The sequence below is a fragment of the Ruditapes philippinarum genome, unplaced genomic scaffold (assembly GCF_026571515.1).
Source record: "Ruditapes philippinarum isolate M1 unplaced genomic scaffold, ASM2657151v2 ctg2817_1_1_1_1, whole genome shotgun sequence".
Classification (NCBI taxonomy): domain Eukaryota; kingdom Metazoa; phylum Mollusca; class Bivalvia; order Venerida; family Veneridae; genus Ruditapes; species Ruditapes philippinarum.
The window spans coordinates 73,160-97,281 of NW_026863189.1; the positions used below are offsets into that span (position 1 = coordinate 73,160).

The 24,122-nt window shown below is 34.5% G+C and overlaps 4 protein-coding genes across 4 annotated transcripts in view; 3 read left to right on the plus strand and 1 right to left on the minus strand.

Annotated features, from left to right (window-relative positions):
• On the plus strand, nucleotides 1–9,525 carry LOC132721433 (collagen alpha-6(VI) chain-like). Its single transcript, XM_060705739.1, has 7 exons — nucleotides 1–133; nucleotides 271–370; nucleotides 2,916–3,163; nucleotides 4,103–4,214; nucleotides 6,241–6,450; nucleotides 8,865–8,894; nucleotides 9,416–9,525. The coding sequence occupies exons 3-7, from the start codon at nucleotides 3,029–3,031 to the stop codon at nucleotides 9,523–9,525; spliced, it is 597 nt and encodes a 198-aa protein (XP_060561722.1). The 5' UTR covers nucleotides 1–133; nucleotides 271–370; nucleotides 2,916–3,028.
• A 2,269-nt stretch (nucleotides 9,526–11,794) lies between these two features.
• On the minus strand, nucleotides 11,795–16,475 carry LOC132721424 (uncharacterized). Its single transcript, XM_060705730.1, has 2 exons — nucleotides 15,853–16,475; nucleotides 11,795–12,362 (listed from the first exon to the last, which is right to left on the minus strand). Exons 1-2 carry the CDS (start codon nucleotides 16,187–16,189, stop codon nucleotides 11,803–11,805), a joined length of 897 nt encoding a protein of 298 aa, XP_060561713.1. The 5' UTR covers nucleotides 16,190–16,475; the 3' UTR covers nucleotides 11,795–11,802.
• On the plus strand, nucleotides 16,228–22,767 carry LOC132721434 (uncharacterized). Its single transcript, XM_060705740.1, has 5 exons — nucleotides 16,228–16,355; nucleotides 17,251–17,585; nucleotides 19,480–19,629; nucleotides 20,056–20,088; nucleotides 22,637–22,767. Exons 1-5 carry the CDS (start codon nucleotides 16,228–16,230, stop codon nucleotides 22,765–22,767), a joined length of 777 nt encoding a protein of 258 aa, XP_060561723.1.
• Nucleotides 22,768–23,697: 930 nt separating this feature from the next.
• LOC132721435 (uncharacterized) overlaps nucleotides 23,698–24,122 on the plus strand; it is a gene marked incomplete at its 3' end in the record, with an annotated part of 142,290 nt that continues 141,865 nt past the window's right edge. Inside the window, exon 1 of the mRNA XM_060705741.1 lies at nucleotides 23,698–23,861. The remainder of the gene's footprint in view (nucleotides 23,862–24,122) is intronic.

Sequence of the window (24,122 nt, forward strand, 5' to 3'; positions counted from 1 at the left end):
TGAAAAAAGTCATTATTTGTACATAACGATCCGGGTGACACTATTCTTATGTAAATACATGACGGTTTAGAGTTGGAGAAAAGAGCTTCACTTAACTTAAAAGGCAACATAATTAGCCTTGCTATTTAGAAAGGTATAAAAAGCCCAACGTCACACTTTGACTTTGAGGTTGAGCTCAGGTTCGTTAGTCTTGATAAATGCTAGTATTCATAAGAAATTTCAAATAAATCGCTTTTATTACAATTATTTTTGTTTAACAATTTTTTTCAGGTTCGCAGAAAAAATTCCAGTAGTCTAATTGACAAATTGGTAAAATGGACAGGATTTGTTCTACTTATTACTTCAACCTCACTCCCAACTATAGAAACAAGTAGGTAGTTTTTTGATATTGTTAACAATACACATGAATCTATCTTGTGTTGATTTAAAAAAGGTATTGTTACAGTCATGTCGTGTTGCCATCAGCAAACTTCTACCTTGATCATAACTTTTTCAGTTTTCATATTTGGCCACAACAACTCTTCGAACAAGACCTTCAAGTAGACCAAACTAACTTTGACCTTTATTCATAAAAGACCTTGACCTTCAAGGACAGCCGTCTAAATTTTGCTTTTTTGTTGAATTTTGCTCTAAGTGACTTAAACTTTGTTATTTTTGAATAGATTGTCTTCAAACTTGAACATGATAATCTTTTAGGAGAGACCTTAAGGTTAACCAGACATAAATTTACCTTCAGACATAAATTACCTTGAAGGTCAAATTATTGAAAATTTCTTCTTTTCTTTTTTTTTGCTGTAACTGGTTATATATTACTTTGTAGTTGATAAATGGATTGGTTTCATATTATAATAGAATATTTTTAGGCTAATACCTTCATGTATATTGAACTCAAATTGACCTTGGCTCTTTTATGACCTTGACCTTGAAGGTTAAATTATTGATTTTTCACTGATTTGCTATAATTGACTGTCACTTGGTATTAAATTAATAAATTAACATTTTGGACAATTCTAATAGGTTGAACTGACCTTGAACTTAAAATGATCTTGACAGTCAAGGTCAAACTATTGAATTTGGTAAAATTGTTTTTGTTATTTGTGTACAAATTTGATTGGTACTTGGACAAAAAAAGACTTGCTACCAAACAACATATTGAATAATTTAGATGTTTACCTTGACCTTAAATTGTCCATGACTGTCAAGGTTAAATTAATAAAATTCTCTTGTTTTTTACTGTAACTGGCTGTAATTTTGTTATTTAGACTATAGATATAAAATAGATTAACTTCATATTTAGACACAACATCTTTTAGGCAAGGAACGAACTTCATGTATATCAAACTCTAACTGACCTTGACTCATGTAAGACCTTGACCTTGAAGGTCAGATTATTAAATTTTCAATGAGTATTTATAATTGACTGTAACTTGGTAATTAATCAATGGATTATTTCCAAAACAAACTTTTGAACAAGACCTGGCCTAATATAACAGGGCTGCAGATAACATGCGTATTTGCGTAATTACCCAATTAAAATGTCAAAAAAAGCAATAGAAATAATAACTAAGGGTAAGAAAAAGTAAATAAATTCTTATTTATGCAAACTACATTGGAACTGGTGGGTAAAGACATAAGTTATACTTAATGCTGTACATCAGGCAGATCATACTGTTTCAGACTGTTTTAACCTTTAAATCATATCAGGCAGCTTGGAAATCTCCTAGGCCAATAAACCATAAAGCATAGTAGTAAGTAGCTTTTTTATTACCATACAAAACCTACAACAGTCTACAATGAAGGTCAGAAATTTTGGGTAAAATACATGAACATTTGCTTTAAAACCCAAATTGGTTAGAGAGGGTAGGGTAAAAAATACAGAAATAACTCTAAGAAAATAGAAAAAACCCAAAAGATCACAAAACAAGGGGTGATCACCCAATATACACAAAATGTTATCTGTAGCCCTGATATAAAATTTAATTTGTTTCCCCTTCCCTACCTACCCAACAAATTTGCCCCTACCCAAAAGATTTTTTCATGTTCTTAGGGGATGAAAGTGTTTTTTTCTTTCAGAGTACAATAGGTACAATCTAATCTGATAATTTAGACAGCTGGCATAGTTAATAAATTGTTGCATATGTCAGTTGTGAATATGGTAATGCATGTACATATACTATTGCACTTAATAGATTTATTTTGATTCATGATACATAATGCAGATTATTTATTATCATGAACATATAAATTTTTTTTTTCCTTCCTACATGTACCTACCCAACTCTAATTTTAATGGATCGGGAAGGTAAAACAGACATAATTTTATTTTTGGCCCTTTCTAAAAGGCTTAACAGACCTTGAGCTTTAAATGACCTTGACCATCAAGGTCAAAGTATTGAATTTTGGTTAAGTTGCCCTAAATTTGTTGTACAGATTTGATTCATACATTGACAAAACAACACTAGTGACCAAAAAGATATATGAAATAATTTAGATATGACCTTGACCTTTAAATGACCTTGACCATCAAATGATTGAATTTTGATATTTTCTTAATTTTGTCAATTTTGTCATTTATTTGTGGAAAGCATTCACACTTGGACAAAACAACAATAAAATTGAGCATAGCAATAGTGTTCATTCTGTAACAATAGAGGAAGGGGCTAATGGCCCTCTGTTAAACAAAAGAAAAGAACAATAGAAATGGCTCTTAATACCAGTTTGGTAGCTCATCAATTTGTTTTGCAATTTCGTTTTTGCTCAGTATCTTTTGAACCAACTGAAGGAAACTGAAATTACTCGATACGGAAAAATGTTAACCATAATAAGATATGTGCAGAGCATAGGTTTGACTTTGCTCAGGTCAAATTTAAGATTTTAAGGCAGTATCTATTCCATGTATTACTATTATATTTCAGCCCCAGTATGTTACGGCAAGGTCGACATTGTGTTTACAGTAGATGCATCATATAGTATTGTTGATCAAAACTTTGATAAAGTGCGGGAGTTTTTGCTGAACTTATGTGCAAAAATGCAGGTGGATTTAGGGGAGGAACTGCGCGCCGGACTCATCTTCTATGCAACATCGCCTTATACTGGGGAAAACATGGTCTCTCTTAATGACGATCAAAGCAAAATTGCAAAACTTTTACAGACTTTCCAACGTGTAAGTTTTAGTTTTCTTTGGCAAACATGTGTCAAATATTAACAACATTTATAATCTATTGTTTGTAAGGCTGCAGACTTTGAATTACTCGTCTTGTTCTTTGGTCACTATGTTCAAAATTGCACCAAGACCTTTGATTGCAAAAAATATATGAGCTAGCTATCACTCTGTTAAGTCTAAAAGAGGTTGATGGCTCTACTCTTGATTTTGCCCCTTGTGGCTGAGGGTTTGCCGTTATTGGTTGAGGCCTCAGAATTGCCGCAACTGTTTAATGCTGTGTGATCATAAGAGGCAACTAAATGGGTTTGAAATATTTGAGTCTATGCATCTCTTAGCTCAAGCAGGTGATGTGGTTGTGACACCTGGTGTTGTTTTAAGTTTTTAACATCCGAGGTTAGCCAAAATTATCTCTCCTGCTTCGGCCCAATATGACCTAAATTGTGTTATAACCAAACCAAAACCAAACTCTTGATGTTTTTCTCAACTACATTTTGATATGTTTATCAATTTTATTTGTCAAATAAAAATTTTTTCATCCTCTTTTTGGATAAAATATTTTGTAACCTTTAAGGATGCTTTCTATTTTGTGGAGGTGATCAAAGCTGAAAATTGAAAAATTAACCCCCCCAACCCCCCAGTGACTTGATATTTTATGAGAATGAGAGAGTCCCAGGCATTTTTTGCTGCACATAATGGAATACTTTATAATAGTTATATATTTAAAATGATGTACATAATTATTCCTGTTTATTAGCTTTTTGGAATACAAGATAAACTGCAATGACATTTAGTATACAGTCTGACAGTAAATAAACTACCACTTGCCCATACTTATATAATTATATGTTTTGGATTGTTTTCGGGCACTGGTTTCTTGGCTTTAGTCAAAAATACACTGGCATAGTAAAGAAAAAGTCTTGTATTGTCTGATATTTCCAGGTGAAGAGTAATATTAAAACATTTACGGGAGAAGCTCTAGGGGTAGCACATGATATGTTTGCAAACCATGCCCGCGATGATGCATATAAGATACTTATTCTTATCACTGACGGTAAGTAAATTCCTTGATATATAAGGTAATAGAGTAATGAATAATATTGACAAATAAGCCTTAATTGCTTTTGTTTTTTGTTAAAGTCAGATTTTGTGACTGACACAGGTTTTAAGAGATTGCATCTGAAAAAATCTTTTATCACATGATCCGTGCCGATTTCACGACTCCGTAAAAAAATGGTATTGTACGGCCGTGCATATATTTTGACGTGATGTCATTAGCATTATACAAACATAGTGTAAAGACGCACTAAACGTTAGCGTTAATCTATAGGCGCGTCAATAAAAAATGACCCTTTTTCACTTTAGACGGTCTTTATTGTGCCCCCACGTTAGTGGCGGGCATTTAGATTTACCCTTGTCCGTCCGTCCGTCCGTCCGTCCTTTCGTCCGTCCGTCCATCCGTTCACTTTTGTGTCGCACGTAACTCAAAAAGTATTTGACCTAGAGTCATGAAACTTTACAGGAATGTTGATCAGCATGTGTAGTTGTGCACCTGGGTATTTTCGTCTGGATATTTTTAGTATTTTCAGAGTTATTGCCCTTGACTTAGTAAAATTTTGCAATTTTCAACTTGTGTCGCATGTAACTCAAAAAGTATTTGACCTAGAGTCATGAAACTTTACAGGAATGTTGATCAGCATGTGTAGTTGTGCACCTGGGTATTTTCATGTGGATATTTTTAGTATTTTCAGAGTTATTGCCCTTGACTTAGTAAAATTTTGCAATTTTCAACTTGTGTCGCATGTAACTCAAAAAGTATTTGACCTAGTGTCATGAAACTTTACAGGAATGTTAATCAGCATGTGTAGTTGTGCACCTGGGTATTTTCGTCTGGATATTTTTAGTATTTTTGGAGTTATTGCCCTTGACTTAGTAAAATTTTGCAATTTTCAACTTGTGTCGCATGTAACTCCAAAAGTATTTGACCTAGAGTCATGAAACTTTACAGGAATGTTGATCAGCATGTGTTGTTGTGCACCAGGTATTTTCGTCGTGATTTATTTAGTATTTTTAGAGTTATTGCCCTTCACTTAGAATTTTTTTGCAATTTTCAACTTGTGTCGCAAGTTACTCAAAAAAGGATTTTACATAGTCATTAAACCTTATGGGTAGCTTGCTCAGCATATTTAGATTTGCACCTGGGGTTTCGCTTGTGGATTTATCCAGTATTTGTAGAGTTATTTCCCTTGACTTAGTAAAAAGATTGACAGAACAGTGGCGCGGTGGGGGCACCCGTGTCCTATGGACACATTTCTAGTTTTGGGTATGTGATAAATAGAATATTAAATTCATGTAAGTTCATTACTGAATTTATTGAACTTGTTGAATAAAATAATATTATGCTCGCCAGAGGCTCGCATAATATAATTTTATTCAAATGTGCAGTAAATTCAGTATTGAACTTACACTCATTTAATATCCTCTATTTAATATTTGTTTCAAAAATGAAGATTTTGAATAACAGGATTTTTTAAAACTTCAATAATCAAATATAATGAAATTGATATGATAATTTAAATGAAGGGTCACTGGCAAAGTGGTAATGGTCACTGAATCCAAATTACTGCTTCTCTCTTGTGAGTTAGAATCTTTCAGAAACTTTGCATTTTGTCACTGTGTCATGTGACTAAACTTAGCATGATTTAGGTAATTTATGGCAGATTGTGGTTCTATTATGGTGCCATCTTTGTGCCTAAAATTATACAATAACGGGCACCTTTTGTCTTTCCCAACTAGTAAAGTAGGAAAGTAACCATATGATCTAAATAGAGATGAAATAAACAGCTTTTAAAGAACAGCAATTATATCTTTATTTGACATGTTCATTCAGATGTGTTCTCTAAAAAGGGTGTAATTAAGTGTATGTAAATTTTACTTTTTGGCTTTACTTTTTAGGCTTTGCTTTTAAAATGTGACTAAATGGCTGGTGAAATTTAAAGAAGTTCTCTGTTTTTCATCACAAACAATGTTCAGATATTTAAAGGTGATCTCAATGCCATGTATTACCTTATTTTTTTCAGGCGAGGCAAATGATAGAGCTGTGGCATATGCAAATGCTGATAGAATCAAAGCACTGGGAGTTCATATCTTGGCGATAGGGATAGGTTTTGACGGGGAGAAGGTCAATCGAGCAGAGTTGAATTATATCGCATCAAGAGTTGAATCTGTTTACATCGTCACTTCAATCACTGCAGATTTTATGATGAGTGTACAGATGGACGTCTGTGGACGTAAGTACTATTACATTAATTTCTAGCTCGACTAAAGAAAAGGGAGAGCTATTGTACTGACCCAAGGGTCAGCTTCACACTTTGGTAAAGTTTTTGCATGCGAGTCGGTATCTCCAAAAATACTAAAGGGAATAGGTTGAAACTTCACATACTTTTTCTCTGTGATTATCTAAATTGATGGGAATAGGTTTCGTTTCCGTAACTCTCAGTTACCTATTCACAGAGTTATGCCCCTTTTCTGAATGTCAAGCACTTAGAATAGTAGACTACACTGTCCTCAGCTCTTGCCCTTTAAGCGTTTTTAAGACATATGGACACTTTTAAGTGTTATTTGGTAGCTTCCAGCTCTTTATGGAGACAAACCCATTTTGTGTATTATTTTATTAGTCCAGATACATGTGTGAATCTAGTTACCTTGTCCTAATATAGCTGGATTACTTCTTCCTATGAAGTCACTCAATGTGTCAATAGTAAGATTTTTAACTTTGAGCTGCTTGCCAGGGATTAACAGTTTTCATCTAATCAAACACTTATTTGGCCATAGATGCCCAGATGCCTTATTTACTATACATGTTTCTACCGATGTCTGTTTGTTGTGAATCTCACTTGTTGTTTTTAAATTCTGCCATGTAAGTAATCTAGGGCATGTGTAGCAGATTGGTTAAGGTTGTTGACTTCAAACTACTTGCCTCTCATAGATGTGGGTTCAAATCCCACAAGGGACTTTGGATATTTTTCAGGTGAGGAAGCAATCAAACATGCCAACAGAAAGTTGGTGGTTCTACCTTGGTGCCTGTTTGTATACCTGAAATAATGCACAAGTAAAGCTAGAAACCATATGACCTTTACTCTGTTGGTGCTATGTAAAACCCTGTCTCCCAAAATAAACCTTCAGGTGGGACTCTATGTACAGAGCAACCCCTGATTTTGTTTGTAGAACTTCATAAATTATATAATAATGATGAAGAACATATCATAACAGCATATTGATACAAGTAAAAGATATTTTTTGTTTGATTGAATTTTTTTTTTAAAAAACCCAAAAGAAATAATTTCTAATTATATTGTTCCAATATAAAGCTTAAGCAAATGTGAAATCAAAAATCTAAACATATACTTTTAACACAATTTGTTTTGGTAAGGGGAAACCATTCTGGAACACTATAACAATATGGTATGCAGAGTTGTGTGTCTGGAACTGAAAAAACATTTTTTTGCTGTGAAAATTTATCCTGTATTTGTATTAACACTATCCTGCCCTTCATCTCTGAGAAATACATGTACTGTTTTGTCTTAAGGATTACAGATACTAATGAACATGATGACATATTAAATTCTTATCAAGTAATGATGTCCCAGTAGAAAACACCTTCTTACATGACAAAAAGTAAACTAATATTAGGTATCCAAAAACTGCCAAAACAAAGCGAAGGCAATTTCGGGGTTATCACCATGCTATCCAACATTTGCCGATGTTAAACAATTCATTAGGGTCGGTAATCCTTAAAGGAGCTTCACTGTGGTCCAAAAGCCTAAAAACACAAAATTTGAAAATCTTAATTAGATCAACTGGGACACTTAAAACAGAGAAATAATTATATAAAGATAATTAAGAAATATAATTATATTGAAATTCTACATTTAACGTAAAAATCACTATTTATTTTCATGTCATTTTACACATTTTGGCTAAACAGATTGAGTGCATGATCTGAAATTTTACATATAGGTTATTGATGACGATCTACATCAAATGGTTTAAAAATCTCAAAAAAGTTTTTAGTCCTGTCTAGTTGAAAAACCTCTTTGGTTCCCTTTAAATACATATTGAAAATGAAGATTTGATAATTTTATGTTAGTTTCAGCAAAGTGGATGGAGAATTTTCTTTTTCACAACCACACTCATTAAAGACCCATAAAGCCTAAAGATATGCTATGTTTTTTATATTCTCAAAACATTTATTTTTGGTATCCTGTTACAGTATCCAAAAAGCTACTCATTGGCCATTATTATAGATGAACGATCTTTCACTTCTTTTGCTCTTTGGCAATTTATATGATTATACTGAATTAGGAGTTTGTTTGGAAGTCAAAATACTTCTTTGTTTACAAGTTGTTACCTTAATGACATGTTACACCACATTCTTTGTTACTTTCTTTAGTTGCTTAACATCTAAGATGCTCTAAATCCATTGATAAAAAATATTAAACACATAATTATTCTAAAGAATTAGAAAATTATTGATTTCTGAGGCATAATGTGCCTTTAACAAATCATGACTTGAATTTTCTCCAAGAATAATAATAACACTCCTTACCAAATGAAGACTTTATTGCCGTTACAGCAATCATTGACTAGCAATAATTGACTAATACATAATATCTTTTTGTTTTTCTTGATGTTTTACTTTCAGAAACCCTGGCTAGCAAAGCGCCTCCAACAGGTAAGCAACAGTTTCAATACTTTTCCTTTCTAAACCTTGTTTTTTGTTTAATGAATTTTACTTTCTTTGAATTCTGAAGGTTAATGTCTTTTATCAGTTTGAGAAATTCTTAACTTTTAAATTGAGCTTATACACAAAATTTTTGGTTATATGACAGTGGTAAAGGTCATTCTAATAAGATTTTCTGGATAGTTAACCAGTAAGTACCAATATCTCAGCAATTGTCAAACCTGAATCAAATTGGTAAACAGACATTTACCTCCTGGACAGTTGCCACCATCCTTTTACCCCCTTATTTTGCAGTGGCAGACATTTGCCACCTCATATTTGAGAGGCGAGAAATTTGGCGTCTCTAAAAATCAAATCAGTCATCTCTTTATGCTCCTAAGGCAAGGTTTCTATAGGTATTTTTAGCAGAAATCCATGATATAACAAAGAGCTATGATGGTTGAAGATTTTTCTGTAGTGAAATTTGTGAATATTGAATAATAAAAACCAATATCATTTTTATTGTATTTCAGTTGTTAAAGATGATGTGAAGATGGATTTGTATTTTTTATTGGACGAAGCAATGTTGGCAGAAGATTTTGAGATCACAAAACGCTTCATGAAAAATGTACTTCAAACGTAAGAGTATTTTGACTATTTTCTTAGTGTGTTAAGTTGTTCTATATTAATGTACATTTGCATGTATTTAATTTGTATATATTCATTATTTTAATAATTGAAATAAAATAAAACAACTATGAGTAACATTTTCATATTTAATTTTGTTATATGTATATGACTCATACATGAACGCTTCAACAATGTTATTGCAAACAATAAAGCAATATCGCACTAAATACAATTCAAGGTTGGATTGTTTTGGCCGCTCAAATTTGACAGGGTATCCCGTGTCTAAATAATTCGACCGAGAGGAGATCAGACGTGCTTTATATTACACATTTACTTTTTGCTAAAGTCCAAATACATACAAAAACACGCAAACAGTATCATACAAACGCAACGCAACGCAAACGCAAAACACAGTGTTCAACAGTCCAAAAGATTACCGCAAATGACATCAAATTGAAGATTCCATTCATCGCTGGGAACCCAAGCGTATAAATAGAACCCACAACTGACGCCATTGTACGGCAACGCCATACACTGCAACGCAAAAAACAGGAATTGCCAAGTGCTACGGGCAAAACCAAATAACGCAAACTGCAGTCCAAACACATGGACAAACTGTATGATACTTCCAAAATTAATTTCCTGATTATAGGTCGGCCTACCCTGACGGGTATTCCGTCACGAGCAGTAGAACCATACACAGGTTTTAAGTTAAATGCCAACAAAACAGAATACAATGTCTGATCTCCTCTCGATCGGAAGAATTTTACGCCACTGTGAGCGACGATATCAAAATTAAATATGAAAAAAACAGAGTATAACATATAAATTTCTGTGAGTCTATGAAAGTTTATTAAACTACAGTTTTAAATTCGAATTTCAAGTGTCCACATTTTTTTATTTAAGTCTAAGCTAGCACCGAACGTAATTCTATATACTTATTATTAACCAGTCACAAAGATGTTTTCTGTAATTTATAAAGTACACAGTCACTTCACATTAGCTGGTTTTCACTTATAACACACAATGTTTTTGCTCCCAAGTGTTCCATCAGGGTAGCATCCAATCTCTGCGTTCAGGTGCGTAGCCAACTCTTGACATTTGTGGACGAACACAGGTTATTGACAAAACTCAAACTCAATCCTGCAAATAGATAAACAGCAGCAGTAATCTTGTACAAGCTAAATATCAAATCAATACACATAAGGCTTAACAGTCAAAATATTTAATTAACAGTTTCGATCTTAATGAACCTGCCTATTAACTTCTTAATATATTAGCCTAAACAGGGTGTGGCGGGCGGGTAATTGAGTGTGTTAATGCTTCGTCGTCAAACAAAAACTGAGAAAGTTGCACGAGAAACTCGGGCTTTTATATTATTAACAGCTAACTCTTTAAACCCGGCTCTATATAGAAATGATAAGATAAACACGGTAACCAGCGTGATGTAAACAATCTATAGATAATGACCGAGGTTTGCCGATTGCCACGTAATGATAGCTTTACACAAGGTAGCAGACGATTATTTCTCTAAAATAAATGGGATTATTTTAATTTTAAAATAATCTTTATTATTTTAATAATTGAAATAAAATAAAACGACTATGAGTAACATTTTCATATTTAATTTTGTTATATGTATATGACTCATACATGAACGCTTCAACAATGTTTTTGCAAACAATAAAGCAATATCGCACTAAATACAATTCAAGGTTGGATTGTTTTGGCCTCTCAAATTTGACAGGGTATCCCGTGTCTAAATAATTCGACCGAGAGGAGATCAGACATGCTTTATATACACATTTACTTTTTGCTAAAGTCCAAATACATACAAAAAACACGCAAACAGTATCATACAAACGCAACGCAACGCAAACGCAAAACACAGTGTTCAACAGTCCAAAAGATTACCGCAAATGACATCAAATTGAAGATTCCATTCATCGCTGGGAACCCAAGCGTATAAATAGAACCCACAACTGACGCCATTGTACGGCAACGCCATACACTGCAACGCAAAAAACAGGAATTGCCAAGTGCTACGGGCAAAACCAAATAACGCAAACTGCAGTCCAAACACATGGACAAACTGTATGATACTTCCAAAATTAATTTCCTGATTATAGGTCGGCCTACCCTGACGGGTATTCCGTCACGAGCAGTTAAGAACCATACACAGGGTTTTATGTTAAAATGCCAACAAAACAGAATACAATGTCTGATCTCCTCTCGATCAGAAGAATTTTACGCCACAATAAATTTACCAAAAAATTTATCCCCCAAATTCTTATTGGGAGACTGGTACATTTTTAATGATAGAATCTTTGAAGTAATCTAGGAGGAATTCCAAACCAATATCATTGAGATGAACCCCGTCTGCCCGAAAAAATGCAGTTTTAGCATCAATGTCTGGCTTAATTGTGTCACTTTTACCAGATGAATGAACTAATTGACGGCCTATCCTGTTAACTCGTTTGCGTTTATTTTCCATAGCAACCCAACCCCCCGTGGCATTATGCCAGGTCTGCCTCTGTAATATATCTACCCAAATTAGTACCATTGTAGGGAAAGCTTCACGTAAGTAAAAAATTTCATCCCGAATAACATCTTTCAAATTTAAAATAGGTAAATCTGCCAAATCATTACCTCCTAAATGAACAATAATAATGGATGGAGGTGAAGAAAATAACACCTGTGATTCAATAGAGTGACGGAAAGACTGCCAACTTAGGCCTCGAACACCCCACCAGGCTATTGTTAAATCTTTCAATCTCAAATTAGGCTTTCCTGTATTCTTTGCCCGCTGTCCAGCCCAGAACGGGATCGAGTCACCCAGGACCCAAACATCTAAATATAAATAAAAGATTACACAGCGTAAGATAGTGATTGAGAAGAATCAACATTTAAGGACGAATATAAAGTCGAAACGCTTGAGATGTCCACCTTCCCAGTTTCATTATTACTGATGAAGGGTAACCTTTTGTAGCTAAGTCTGTGGCTCTGCCTATTCTAAAATTATGGGAGGTGAAATGTGCGTCAGACAAATTAGACTGATTGACACACTTAGTTAGTACTGCCGAGAACTGCGTTCTAGTTACCGGCGAAACCATCAGCGTGACAAAATAGAGGGCCCTTTGAACGAGGCCTGATTGACACAAATTCAAATAGAGCGTTAACAGGGCATAAATCACCAGTTTCTCTAGGTATTTTCAGAAGAACAGGAGTCCCTCTTTGATTTGTTTTAAAATGACGCAATTTAATAACTGCATATTCTTTTTGACCTACAAATGTCAAATCCGATAAACTGAGCACATTTTCAGCTTGCATGCCGGATGACGTAACCAATTCGCTGACCCGAAACAAACCATAATAGGCCAAGGTAAAAAGTGACTCGAATAACTTGTTTTCGTAAATATTATAACACACGCTCGGTAGTGAATCACACACCGAAACCAAGGTGCGTATTGTTAATGGTGCCCGACAATCGTTAGTTATACGATTTCTGCGACAGCCTTCTAATAATTTGTTGACCATAAAAACATTATTTATGTCATAAAAACCATATAATTTATGGTAATAATTCAGGCCAGCGATATAAGTTGTAATAGTTTTTTGGCGAATGGCCTTTCTCAAAACAAAATGCCATAAACAAAATCACGTGATTTAATTGGAATAGGCCATTTGACTTAGCATTTTGAAAGATAGTCTAAATTTCTCGAACATATTGACGCTAGTTCGGTAAAGTTGATAAAGAGTTTGATGCTAGTCCCGATTGTAGCAGTTGTACAACTCTAGACTGAATGCGTTCCATAGAAACTCTGGAACCTGGCAAGGGGTGAGGTCTGCTTCCGGTGCCAACTCCCTGAATCGAGATAGCTGAAACCGAGACAAAGCATCACAAATATCATTTTGACAGCCAGGGAGATGACTAGCCTTAATTAAAATGTTGAGTCTTAAACAGCGTAATGCTAAAATTCTGACAAGACACATGACTGCCTCTGATTTTGACGTTAACTTATTGAGTATATGTACAACTGCAAAATTTATCACAATTAAATTTTATTTTTCTGTTCACTAATTCCTCGCCCCAAATGAATAATGCGACTAAAATGGGAAAGAGTTTCTAGAACAGTAATATCCGTGGTGATACCTAATTTCATGCCACCACGTTGGCCATCTTGCATTGCACCAATGACCCTTGAAGTAAAGATTAAAACCTAAACCTATTACCCCCGGCACTATCTGAAAATAACTGCACATCCTCATTTGAGACCCAAAATCTGTCATGAAAAAATGGAAATACCGTTAAATGACTCTAAGAAAACTAGCCACATAGACAAATCCAATTTTATTTCTTTTTTATTCTAATTTCGATTGATGAGATTTAGTAAGCCCACATATTGAATTAATTAAGCAGCGAATAAATGGCACCGACCAATAGCTTATGGCACGACAGCAAAAATTGAAAGATCCAATTAAAGATTGTATCTCTTTTAATGTTGACTTTTTATGAGATAAGATATTCTTTATTTTTTCAACAACCTCGGTTATTTTAGTCGTGGGTATCCTCACAACCATTTTGTTTGAATCTAACTCGAGCCGAGGAAAACGAGGCTCTCTGTGGGCCCCTCGGTCTTATCTTCGGCTAGGGGTACCCCTAACTCCGACATTGTTCCTCTATAAATTTTGTAATGCCCTATTGCAAGAGTCCATCGACGTAGCACCTCCCAAAAAATCATCTAAATAGTGAATTAATTTGCCCGATTCAAAATTAAATGTAATGCAAAATTCTAAGAATCTTGAAAATCTTTCGAAGGTTATACAGCTTACAGATGCTCCAAACGAAGTGCCTTATCGAAATAAAACTTATCATTATAACGAAAACCAAGCAACTCAAAATCTGAAGGTTTAATAGGGATCAGACGGTAAGCACTTTTAATATCGGATTTAAATAGTTTGCAGCGCTGACCTAGATCTTGAATCATTTTGATTGCCTGATCGAAACTGGTGTATTGAACCGTGCACAAGGCCGGATCAATATAATCATTGATTGATTCGCCGGCGGATATGACAGATGATGAATCATTCTGAACTCCCCGGGGGTTTTCTTCGGGACCAGACCAATCGGGGATACAATTAAGTTTGGTAGTGGACGCTCATTGAATGGTCCAGCTACCCGGCCAGCTATAATTTCTTTATTAATTTGACTGTTAATTATTTCCGGATCTAACAGAGTAGAACGCAGATTATTGGAATCACGTGCAACACGGGGACCGGAATACTGTAGTGGAAAGCCATTCTTAAAACCATCATATAAAAACTCTGCTTCAATTTTATTATAAAATTGTAAATAATTTTGCATGGCCGAAAGTTTAATTGGTGATTTCGCAATATTATGAATATCTGGATTTGACTGATTTTCTGATGTACAACAATGATAAATCGATTTACTTGTTTGACTGCCCTCTATTGTAACCTCTCCCTTTTGAATGGGACTGAGACCCCCTTCCTCGAAAATTACGTTGAAAAGCTGGTGTACGACTTTTCTGTGTATAACCAACTGAATTTGAAGAGAAACAGTTTATCTCAGGATGGGGCGCATTACATTTCGCGCATAAGTGGGGAAATTTGCAGTTTTGCCACGTGCATCTACCATTATTAAAATCAAGACACGTGTACTTAAATTTTGAAACGTTTTGGGCTTGATCTGGCTGCCTAACTTGCATACACCGCCACCATAGGTCATTGTTGATTTTAGACCATGGTGAAGGTGTAATAGCCTGGCGTAAGCGAAACTGCTCATCATAAGTTTTCCAGGCTGACCCGCCTTGTCGCATAGCGCATTCTCTTATATTGTACATATAATGTAGCAGTTCATAAACTTTGTCTGAATGATTTGACAGGTATATGGAGGCATATATGATGAATGCGTTTGTCCATTTTTCGATATCATAAATCTGATCTTTACACTCCTTTGGAGCCGAAACCAATTGTAACTCGGAATTAACCGTAACAATACCGCCCCTAAAAAATTCGGATAGCTCAATTGCACCCTTAAGCAACAACGCAAAATTAACGTACTCGCCTCTACAGATTTGCTGTTTGAGAACTGTAGGGATATGAGCCGCTAAGTCATCGTCTGCTAGGCGAACAGACGGTGCTGAGCATACATTAGCTGGTGAAACATTTGTCAGCGGCCTAGAATGAACATTTGCATTATTACTGGTTGTGTCGGACCCCAGAAAATGATCATTATTTACACGTGTTGGTAAATCTTTATTTGAAATAATACCCGATGCACTCAAAATTCGCTCGAAGTCGATAACATTGGACTTACCCGCTTCAGTCTCTAGAAGCCTGACATCCACCATGTCGTCCAATTCGTCGGCTTGGCGCTTCTGACCCCTCGATTGTCTGGCATCGACGTGCGGGTTATCCTGCACGTGCTCTTGACTCTGTTGGGGCTGGGCGCTACCACAATCATCTACTGCTCTACCTGCACGACGTGGAGTTGAATTTTGTTGACATTCGACGGTCCCTCGTGCATTTCTCTGCAAACGACGCTCCCCTAGAGGAATTTCAGGTACTGAAGCTGCCCGTCCTCTCTCGCTACGTCGCATGGCCATTTCTCTTCTCGAAGGTTGAATCCTTCGGCGTGTACGACCTCGTGGCATGGCTAATAAATTTCAGCTTACTCTAATTGAGTGTGTTAATGCTTCGTCGTCAAACAAAAACTGAGAAAGTTGCACGAGAAACTCGGGCTTTTATATTATTAACAGCTAACTCTTTAAACCCGGCTCTATATAGAAATGATAAGATAAACACGGTAACCAGCGTGATGTAAACAATCTATAGATAATGACCGAGGTTTGCCGATTGCCACGTAATGATAGCTTTACACAAGGTAGCAGACGATTATTTCTCTAAAATAAATGGGATTATTTTAATTTTAAAATAATCTTTATTATTTTGTTAAACCTACATTTGAATGATATCAGAGATTGCTATTATAAAAAAATTTTAAAAAGTTTTTTTGACTTGATTTCATGGACAGTTAATCATGCACATACAATTTTTTCATAACATTTGACAGTTTGCTTAAACACAAAATAACGACCTAAACATGCCCAAATTTTTTACATAGATAAAAAAACCCATATTTTTGTCATGATCTTTGATATTCATGTGACAAAGAGATTTAATTTAACTTGACAGATTTATTTCATTTCATCTTTTAAGTTTTAAAGCTGCATGCCTCCAGATGAGCCATTTTTTTTTTTTTTAAATCAACCTTGACAAACCTTGAGAAAAATGTACTAAGGTTTTAAAACAGTAAAAATATTAACTATTTAAGAAGTAATTAATAAGTTTTATAATATTAGTAAATGACTGACTATTGCAGTATTTATAACCATATATCTAATATCTGTTGTATGACTTATGCAGTAAAGGGTATTTTTGCATATTCTGACCCGTTTTTGGTAATTTTTGTAGATTTTAAGTGTCGTTTGCAATGCCTAAATTACTTTCTTTGTTCTCTTGACAATAAATATATACTTTACTTTTTTAAACATTTTAAAAATTTCATGAAATAAGCTTGAATCTAGAGGCATGCATGCTGTTTTAAAGTTAAGGCCAAAATACTAAAGATGATCACAAAGTCATTTGACTGTCTTCATACATGTAACTTTTTTTGCTTACCCAAAGTATTATCTTTTTTGTAAATCATTTGCAGTTTTAAACTCGGACCAGAAAAAGCCAGGGTGTCTGTGTATTTGTATGGATCATCGATCGGTCAGTTCTTTGTAGTGGGGACCTACTCAACAGAGGCATCTTTATTCAATGCCATCGACAACCTAGCATTAAATCCATCCAATCAGAATGGTCGTAACATTGTTGGCATGTTCAGTACTCTGCAGACACAGATTACAAATTCTGGTACAACCGGTCCTGTGATAGTCGTGCTTTTTGTGACCGGATCAGTCGACAGCTCCGCGGAGGCCATATACGCAGCTAAAACATTTAGAGATGGTTCTAATCCAAATGTCTATTTGATAACAATGGGAATAGGTAAATCTTTTTCTCCTGTAATGTTTTTAGCAATTAATGTATATGTTTAACTTAACTTTACTTAAATTTAATGTTAAGATAACAGGGTACTTGTGATGGCAAAGTTATTTAAGTGTCAATGTAATAATCTTAAAGATTTCTAACCATCGATGTTCTAACCCAAACAGGGGCAAGCTTTGAGCAAAATACTTAATTGCTATGCTAAATACTGGTTGCTTACAGGAACTGGTTCAAGTATGTTTAGCTTTAGTATATACTAACAGGGTGTGTAACTCCTGTTGCAAAGGATTGTCATGGGTTATTTAGTTACTTCCCTTAGATAGTGAGATTTACTTTTGTAAGTCATAGCATGGCATCGATTGCTTTTCTCAGTAAGGTTTAAGCTCTTCAAAGTCCAAATAGGATTTAAAGATAACTTGAGAATAAAAGAATGAAAGTATTTTTGAAGATTTTTCATAGCTATTTTGTATCTTGAATTCTTAACTCAATAATGATGTTTTTTTTCCTTGAGATTTTTGTACCATCTTAACCTCAGGTTAATAGGTGGTAAATACTTTTTAACAATGAATTATTCAATGTCTTGTCCCGCTCATTTTATTTTCAAGTTGTTTATTTGCCACCTCCTGATTATACCTCTTTATTCCCTATAGTTTATATTATCATAATTGAATACAGTCTTGTATTACATAACCATTGTCAAAAACGAAAAAAAATATTGGATCTATTTTCATGTTGTATAAATCACTGAAAACATGCAGCATATAAAGTGATTAGTGGAGTCATTGTTGCAAAGTGGTAAATGGCATTGACATAAAATCTGTTGCCTCTCGTCACTATGGGTTTAAGTCTTAACAGACCCAGATTTTTCATGTGAAGGAACCATCCTGCTAGGTAACATGTCATTGGTTTTGCTTGAGTGCTTACTTGTGCTGAAAGTAATGAACGAAGAGAACCTTAGTTCTTCTTCCATGTGTAAAGCTGGAATTTTTTTTTACTCACCATATTTCCTTGTTTACAGTGTTGAGTACATGTGACTCGAAACACCACCCACTCTCTCATAAAAAGTGATAATAATTAAATAATTAGCCTCTAAACATGCTGTTAGAGACAAGATTCTACTGCAAGAAGGCAAAACAAGAACAAAATTAAGTCATATTATTGTCAAACCTTTGTTAAAATACACCTGTACCTTCATTTGAAGACCCATAAATAGCAACCCTGTCACTTAAAATTACCTGTCTGCTTTACTATTTTGTTGAATCCTTTCTAGTTCCAAATTTACCCTTTTTTGAAAGACAGAGTGCGAGCAAAAGTCACTTTATCCATTTTCATAGTCTAATATCAAGATAAACAATGTTTGTTGTTGTTTTTTTTTTCATTCACAACATTACTCTTAAATGCACATTATGCCTCAGATGTGAGTAATTTTTTCCTGAAGAAAATTGTGCTGAATGTGACATTATTTGTCATAAGAGTGGCAAAATGTAATATTAAAGCAGTATTTTGACTTTCATAAAAAATACCAAATCACTATCTTTGTTCTAATTGCCAAAAAGCAACAAATGCAAAAGATGGTGCAGATAATTAGCCAATAAATAACTTTTTGGAAACTATAATAGGACTACAAAAATGAACAGCTTTTGATATATAAAAAAAGCATAGTTGGGCATAATGGGCTATCTTTAAACATAAATTAGTAGATAATTTATGTTGAGGAAATTGAATAGTAAATAAAAACAAATTTTTAAATGACATATTTTTACAGGTACCAACACAGCAATCTTGGCAAGTGAACAAAACCACCTGACATATGTTACTGATATTAGTAGATAATTTATGTTTAAGAAAATGAATAGTAAATAAAAACAAGTTTTTAAATGACATATTTTTACAGGTACCAACACAGCAGTCTTGACAAGTGAACAAAACCGGCTGGCGTATGATACTGGGACAGCATTTCAAGCGGCCAATTTTCTCAGTCTCGCCGGAAATGACCAAGCATCTCAAGACTTTGTGAATTCCATAAGGAGCACAATTTTCCAACGTACGTTTGGTTTTCATTATTAACAGATTGGTGATCCATATCATCAGTTAAAATGCTGTATCTGTCGTATTTTTAGCCTGTAAATTATAATATAACCCATGGACCCCTGTCAAAATTGGTTGTTTTGGCTAGCACATCTGAAGTCTCAAATAGAAACATAAACCCTGGCCATTCTAGAAGTTGAAAATTAATAAATCATTGTCTTTTCAGAGAATTTTCTAAATATGTTGTAACTGAATAAAGTACAGTGCAGACCATGATCAGATGGCATGGATGTGCAAGCTGATCTTGGTCTATTACCTGGGGAGCATTGGTAGATTCTGTCATTGCCAGCTGGCTAAGAGTTTTAAGTATCAATAATTTAATGACTATAACAAGAAGTAAAAGATTGCTGAATGATGATTAATTCCTCTTTTTGTATTTCAGTTGCCAAGGGAACATATGTGAAACAAGGAGCAGGTTTGTCTTTTAACTTATTTACATTAAAATTGTATCTACTTTTTTAACATGTTTATACAGAATTTTGATCCCTGGCCCCGTGTTCACAAAGATTTAAAGATCAGGATCAAGATCAGGATCAAATTTAAAAACTCAAATATTCTCCAGTATTTATTCTCTTAGATTGAATTTTCAGTATTAACTTGATAAAACTGTACTTGAAATAGCACGTCTATGAAATTTTAGAATGAATTTATTGATTTTTTTTACAAGAAATAGGTATTTTACAGTTGATCCAAATTTTGATCTTGATCCTAAAATTGATCCTCATTTTGATCCGTTTATTTTTGCATTTGTTCTCTTATTTGTTGATTTTATCCCATAATTGGATGGCTTCTTTGCAAATAAGCAATTATATATATTTTGAATATGTTCCATTTGATTCTAGCATAATACGGTCAGTTTTAGTTTTATAAAACAATGAAAATAAAATCAGGATCAACTGATCCTGATCCTGATATTTTCTTTGTGAACACGGGGCCTGGTGCTGCTTTTGAATTTTGAAACACTCAAGGTTAGTCAAAATCGTCTTTCCTGTTTTGGCGCCAGATCACTTAAATTGTGTTTAAGTGTGCCATAAGAAACAAACCAAACAAAGCAAAAAAGTAAACAGAATGTTTAGGATGGTTCTCTTGAGTACAGTGGTACTTAATTTTTCAGATAAAAATTTATTTGGGAAAAAGAATTGCTTTCAGTTATTTATTATGCCCCCACTTCGAAGAAGAGAGGGGGTATATTGCACTTGTCGGTCCATCGGTCCATAGACAAAATGGTTTCCGATCCATAACTAAGGTCACATTGACCTTGTAAGCAAAAACGGTTTCCGATCAATAACTAAAGAACCCTTATGCCTAGGAACTTCAAACTTGGTATGGTGATTGGTCATGATCAGTAAATGACCCCTATTGATTTTGGGGTCAAGGGGTCAAACGTCAAGGTCAAATTGACCTCTTAGGTAAAAACGTTTTCCGATCAATAACTAAAGAACCCATAGGCCTAGGAACTTCAAACTTGGTATGGTGATTGGTCATGACCAGCAGATGACCCCTATTGATTTTGAGGTTAAGGTGTCAAAGGTTAAGGTCACATTGACCTTGTAGGTAAAAATGGTTTCTGATCAATTACTAAAGAACCCTTAGGCCTAGGAACTTCAAACTTTGTATGATGGTTGGTCGTCACAGACCAGCAGATGACCCCTATTGAATTTTGGGTCAAGGGGTCAAAGGTCAAGGTCACATTGACCTTGTAAGTAAAAAGGGTTTCTGATCAATAACTAAAGAACGCTTAGACCTAGCAACTTCAAACTTGGTATGGTGATTGGTCATGACCAGCAGATGACCCCTATTGATTTTGGGTCAAGGGGTCCAAGGTCAAGGTCACATTGACCTTGTAGGTAAAAACGGTTTCAGATCAATAACTAAAGAAAGCTTAGGCCTAGAAACTTCAAACTTGGTATGATAATTGGTCCGATCAGCAGATGACCCCTTTTGATTTTGGGGTCAAGGGGTCAATGTCATATTGACCCTGTACTGAATGACGGTTTCTGACCAATAACTCAACAACTCAAGTTGCCTTGGTTGATATTTTTATATTGAGCTAAAAATGCTTTTGGTATACACATTTGAAGGTCTTATGTAATATAACAATTTGGCTGTCATTAATTAAAGGCCTACATGATTCATAAAATTTATGCATATATCATATAAGATTTGTAATAACTTAAATTGCTGCACACAACCTATAGGGTCACAATAATTATTACCTTGTGACTAGTCATGACCAGTAGATACTAGATAACCCTTATTAATTGTTTGTTCACTGGGTCAGAAGTCATGCATAATAACCTGATCACATGACAAATTGGCTGCCGATAGGGGGCATACATGTTTTACAAACATATCTTGTTTTATTGGCATTAACAGTTGTATTTTAACTTTGCACTGCACAATCGTGACTTAGTATTAAAGTTTAAGTCAATGATTTAGGACTGTAACATATTAGTAACTGCCATGTTTGTTGGTGGTGCTACATATGCAAATTAGCATATGTTCTGAATGGCACTGCATCTGCATTACAGTGATCATATTATGTTTTAGTTTTATGCTTGACTATTTGAAGAATAGAAAGAGCTATTGTACGCACCCAAGTGTTGGTGTCGGCATCACACTTTGGTTATGTTTTTGTGTGCAACTTGGTTATCTCCAAACCACTGAAGGGAATGGGTTGAAACTACACAAGCTTATTTGAGAACATAATAGCAGGTCACTATCCAAGGCCCATAACTCAAACATTAATTTTGATAAAATTATGGCCCTTTTTGAACTTGAAAAATTCTACACTATCCAGGCTCTTGATTTACTCTCGAGCATTGTCAAGAAAATTATGACCTACCAACAGCTCTTGTTCCAAGATACCTTTAATTAAAAAAAAATTCTAGTGATGTGTATAATGTAGAACTGCTTTTATTGGCATTACATTGATATATCTAATATGATTTTATGGCTTTCAGGAATGTCCTACAGATGGACAAGTATGTTTGACGTGGTGTTTATGATTGATGGATCAGCCAAAATGTCACAGTTCATCTATTATCCAGTGGTGAAGTTTGTCATCAAACATCTTATTGACCAGTATGTATAGAAATGATCATATTTTGACCATATCCACAAAATAATATCTTTTTATATTGACCATGTTTTTTATTCTCTATTTCTCCTTCAGTTAAATTTAATAATTTCAAAATTTGCTTTCTCATTTATATCATGGACTCAATGATTGGTTGAGATGAAAATTCTGTCCGATTCGAAATATTAATTTAAGTATAGAATTCTGCACATAATAAAATTCCAGTAGGAATTTTCATAGTTTTCTGCATAGAAAAGTCAACAATTTTCTTTGTAAGATGGAATGACACAGACCTTGCATTTCGGTCCATGGTGCGCCAAGGAATCACTGTTCTGTGCAAATTCTGTTCCAATTGCAACCACTATCTGTTCCAAAATTACATACACTGGAAAGCTCTAGCTTAAGTATATAGATATGCACAGTGCTTGCAGAAATCACTGATTCTGTTCCAGTTCTGTCCCTATTCCGCCCAGAATTGGGGCCAAAATTACATGCACTGGAAAACTTTTGAGTATACAAATAAGTACAGGGCTTGCGTGTCATATGATTACATGTCAAGTAAATTACAAGTTCAACATATATACTTTGATTAATTATACTATGAGTATGTTGGGATGAAAGTAGATTTTAAATAACTTTTCTTGCATATTCATAGAAAATTGCACTGTGAGTTTGTCAAAATTAATTATAATTATTCATATACACCTCTCTTATAGTAAACTATGTATCAGAGCTCAAATAGTGAAACACATTCAATTTTAATATTTACATGCATTTTCTAAATGAACTGTTATAGAGCTCTGTATTTTAGCTTAAATTTTGTCATTCAATTATAACTTTGAAATAATATGAAAAATTAAAATCTGACCAAAATAAAATGTCAATAAAGGTGATACTGGTAGTTCAAGGACTTGGCAAATTTGATTTTTCAATCCTCAGATTTGAGCTTGGACCAGACGCTGGTCGTGTAGCGGTGTTAGTGTATGACGCAGTGGGCGTGTACAACATCATCAGGTTTGACACCTATAATAACAACCACGACACCCTCTTTGACAAGATAGACAATCTACAACTGATTCAGAGGGAGGACTCTGTAGATAACGCCGTTGGTAAGTCCACTTTATCATCATGACCTTTGACCTTATTGTACATGTAATGTTGTAACATTAACACTCTTTGACCAATCAACAAATTATACAAAATGCGGATTCTTTTAATCTCAAGTTTTCAAAGAAAAAAAGTGGCATGTTGTTGTTGCTACAGCAGTTGCCAATGCCATTGTCCCCGTTGGTCAAATTTTTTTTATATATTATCATATTGCCTTCATACTAGGGCACAACAACTGTTTGGCTTTTTCATCGCAGCCTTTG

What these genes read in the sequence shown, in the direction of transcription:
- LOC132721433 (XM_060705739.1), top strand. Translation starts at nt 3,029, where the DNA reads ATGCAGGTGGATTTAGGGGAGGAACTGCGCGCCGGACTCATCTTCTAT. An exon ending in ACTTATTCTTATCACTGACG is followed by an intron (nt 4,215 to 6,240) that starts GTAAGTAAATTC and finishes TATTTTTTTCAG; the next exon opens with GCGAGGCAAATGATAGAGCT. An exon ending in ACAGATGGACGTCTGTGGAC is followed by an intron (nt 6,451 to 8,864) that starts GTAAGTACTATT and finishes TTTTACTTTCAG; the next exon opens with AAACCCTGGCTAGCAAAGCG.
- LOC132721424 (XM_060705730.1), bottom strand. Translation starts at nt 16,189, where the DNA reads ATGCCACGAGGTCGTACACGCCGAAGGATTCAACCTTCGAGAAGAGAA. An exon ending in GCTTCTAGAGACTGAAGCGG is followed by an intron (nt 12,363 to 15,852) that starts GTAAGTCCAATG and finishes ATTTATATTTAG; the next exon opens with ATGTTTGGGTCCTGGGTGAC.
- LOC132721434 (XM_060705740.1), top strand. Translation starts at nt 16,228, where the DNA reads ATGCTTCGTCGTCAAACAAAAACTGAGAAAGTTGCACGAGAAACTCGG. An exon ending in AACACGGTAACCAGCGTGAT is followed by an intron (nt 16,356 to 17,250) that starts GTAAACAATCTA and finishes AATCATTTGCAG; the next exon opens with TTTTAAACTCGGACCAGAAA. An exon ending in ATATGTGAAACAAGGAGCAG is followed by an intron (nt 20,089 to 22,636) that starts GTTTGTCTTTTA and finishes TATGGCTTTCAG; the next exon opens with GAATGTCCTACAGATGGACA.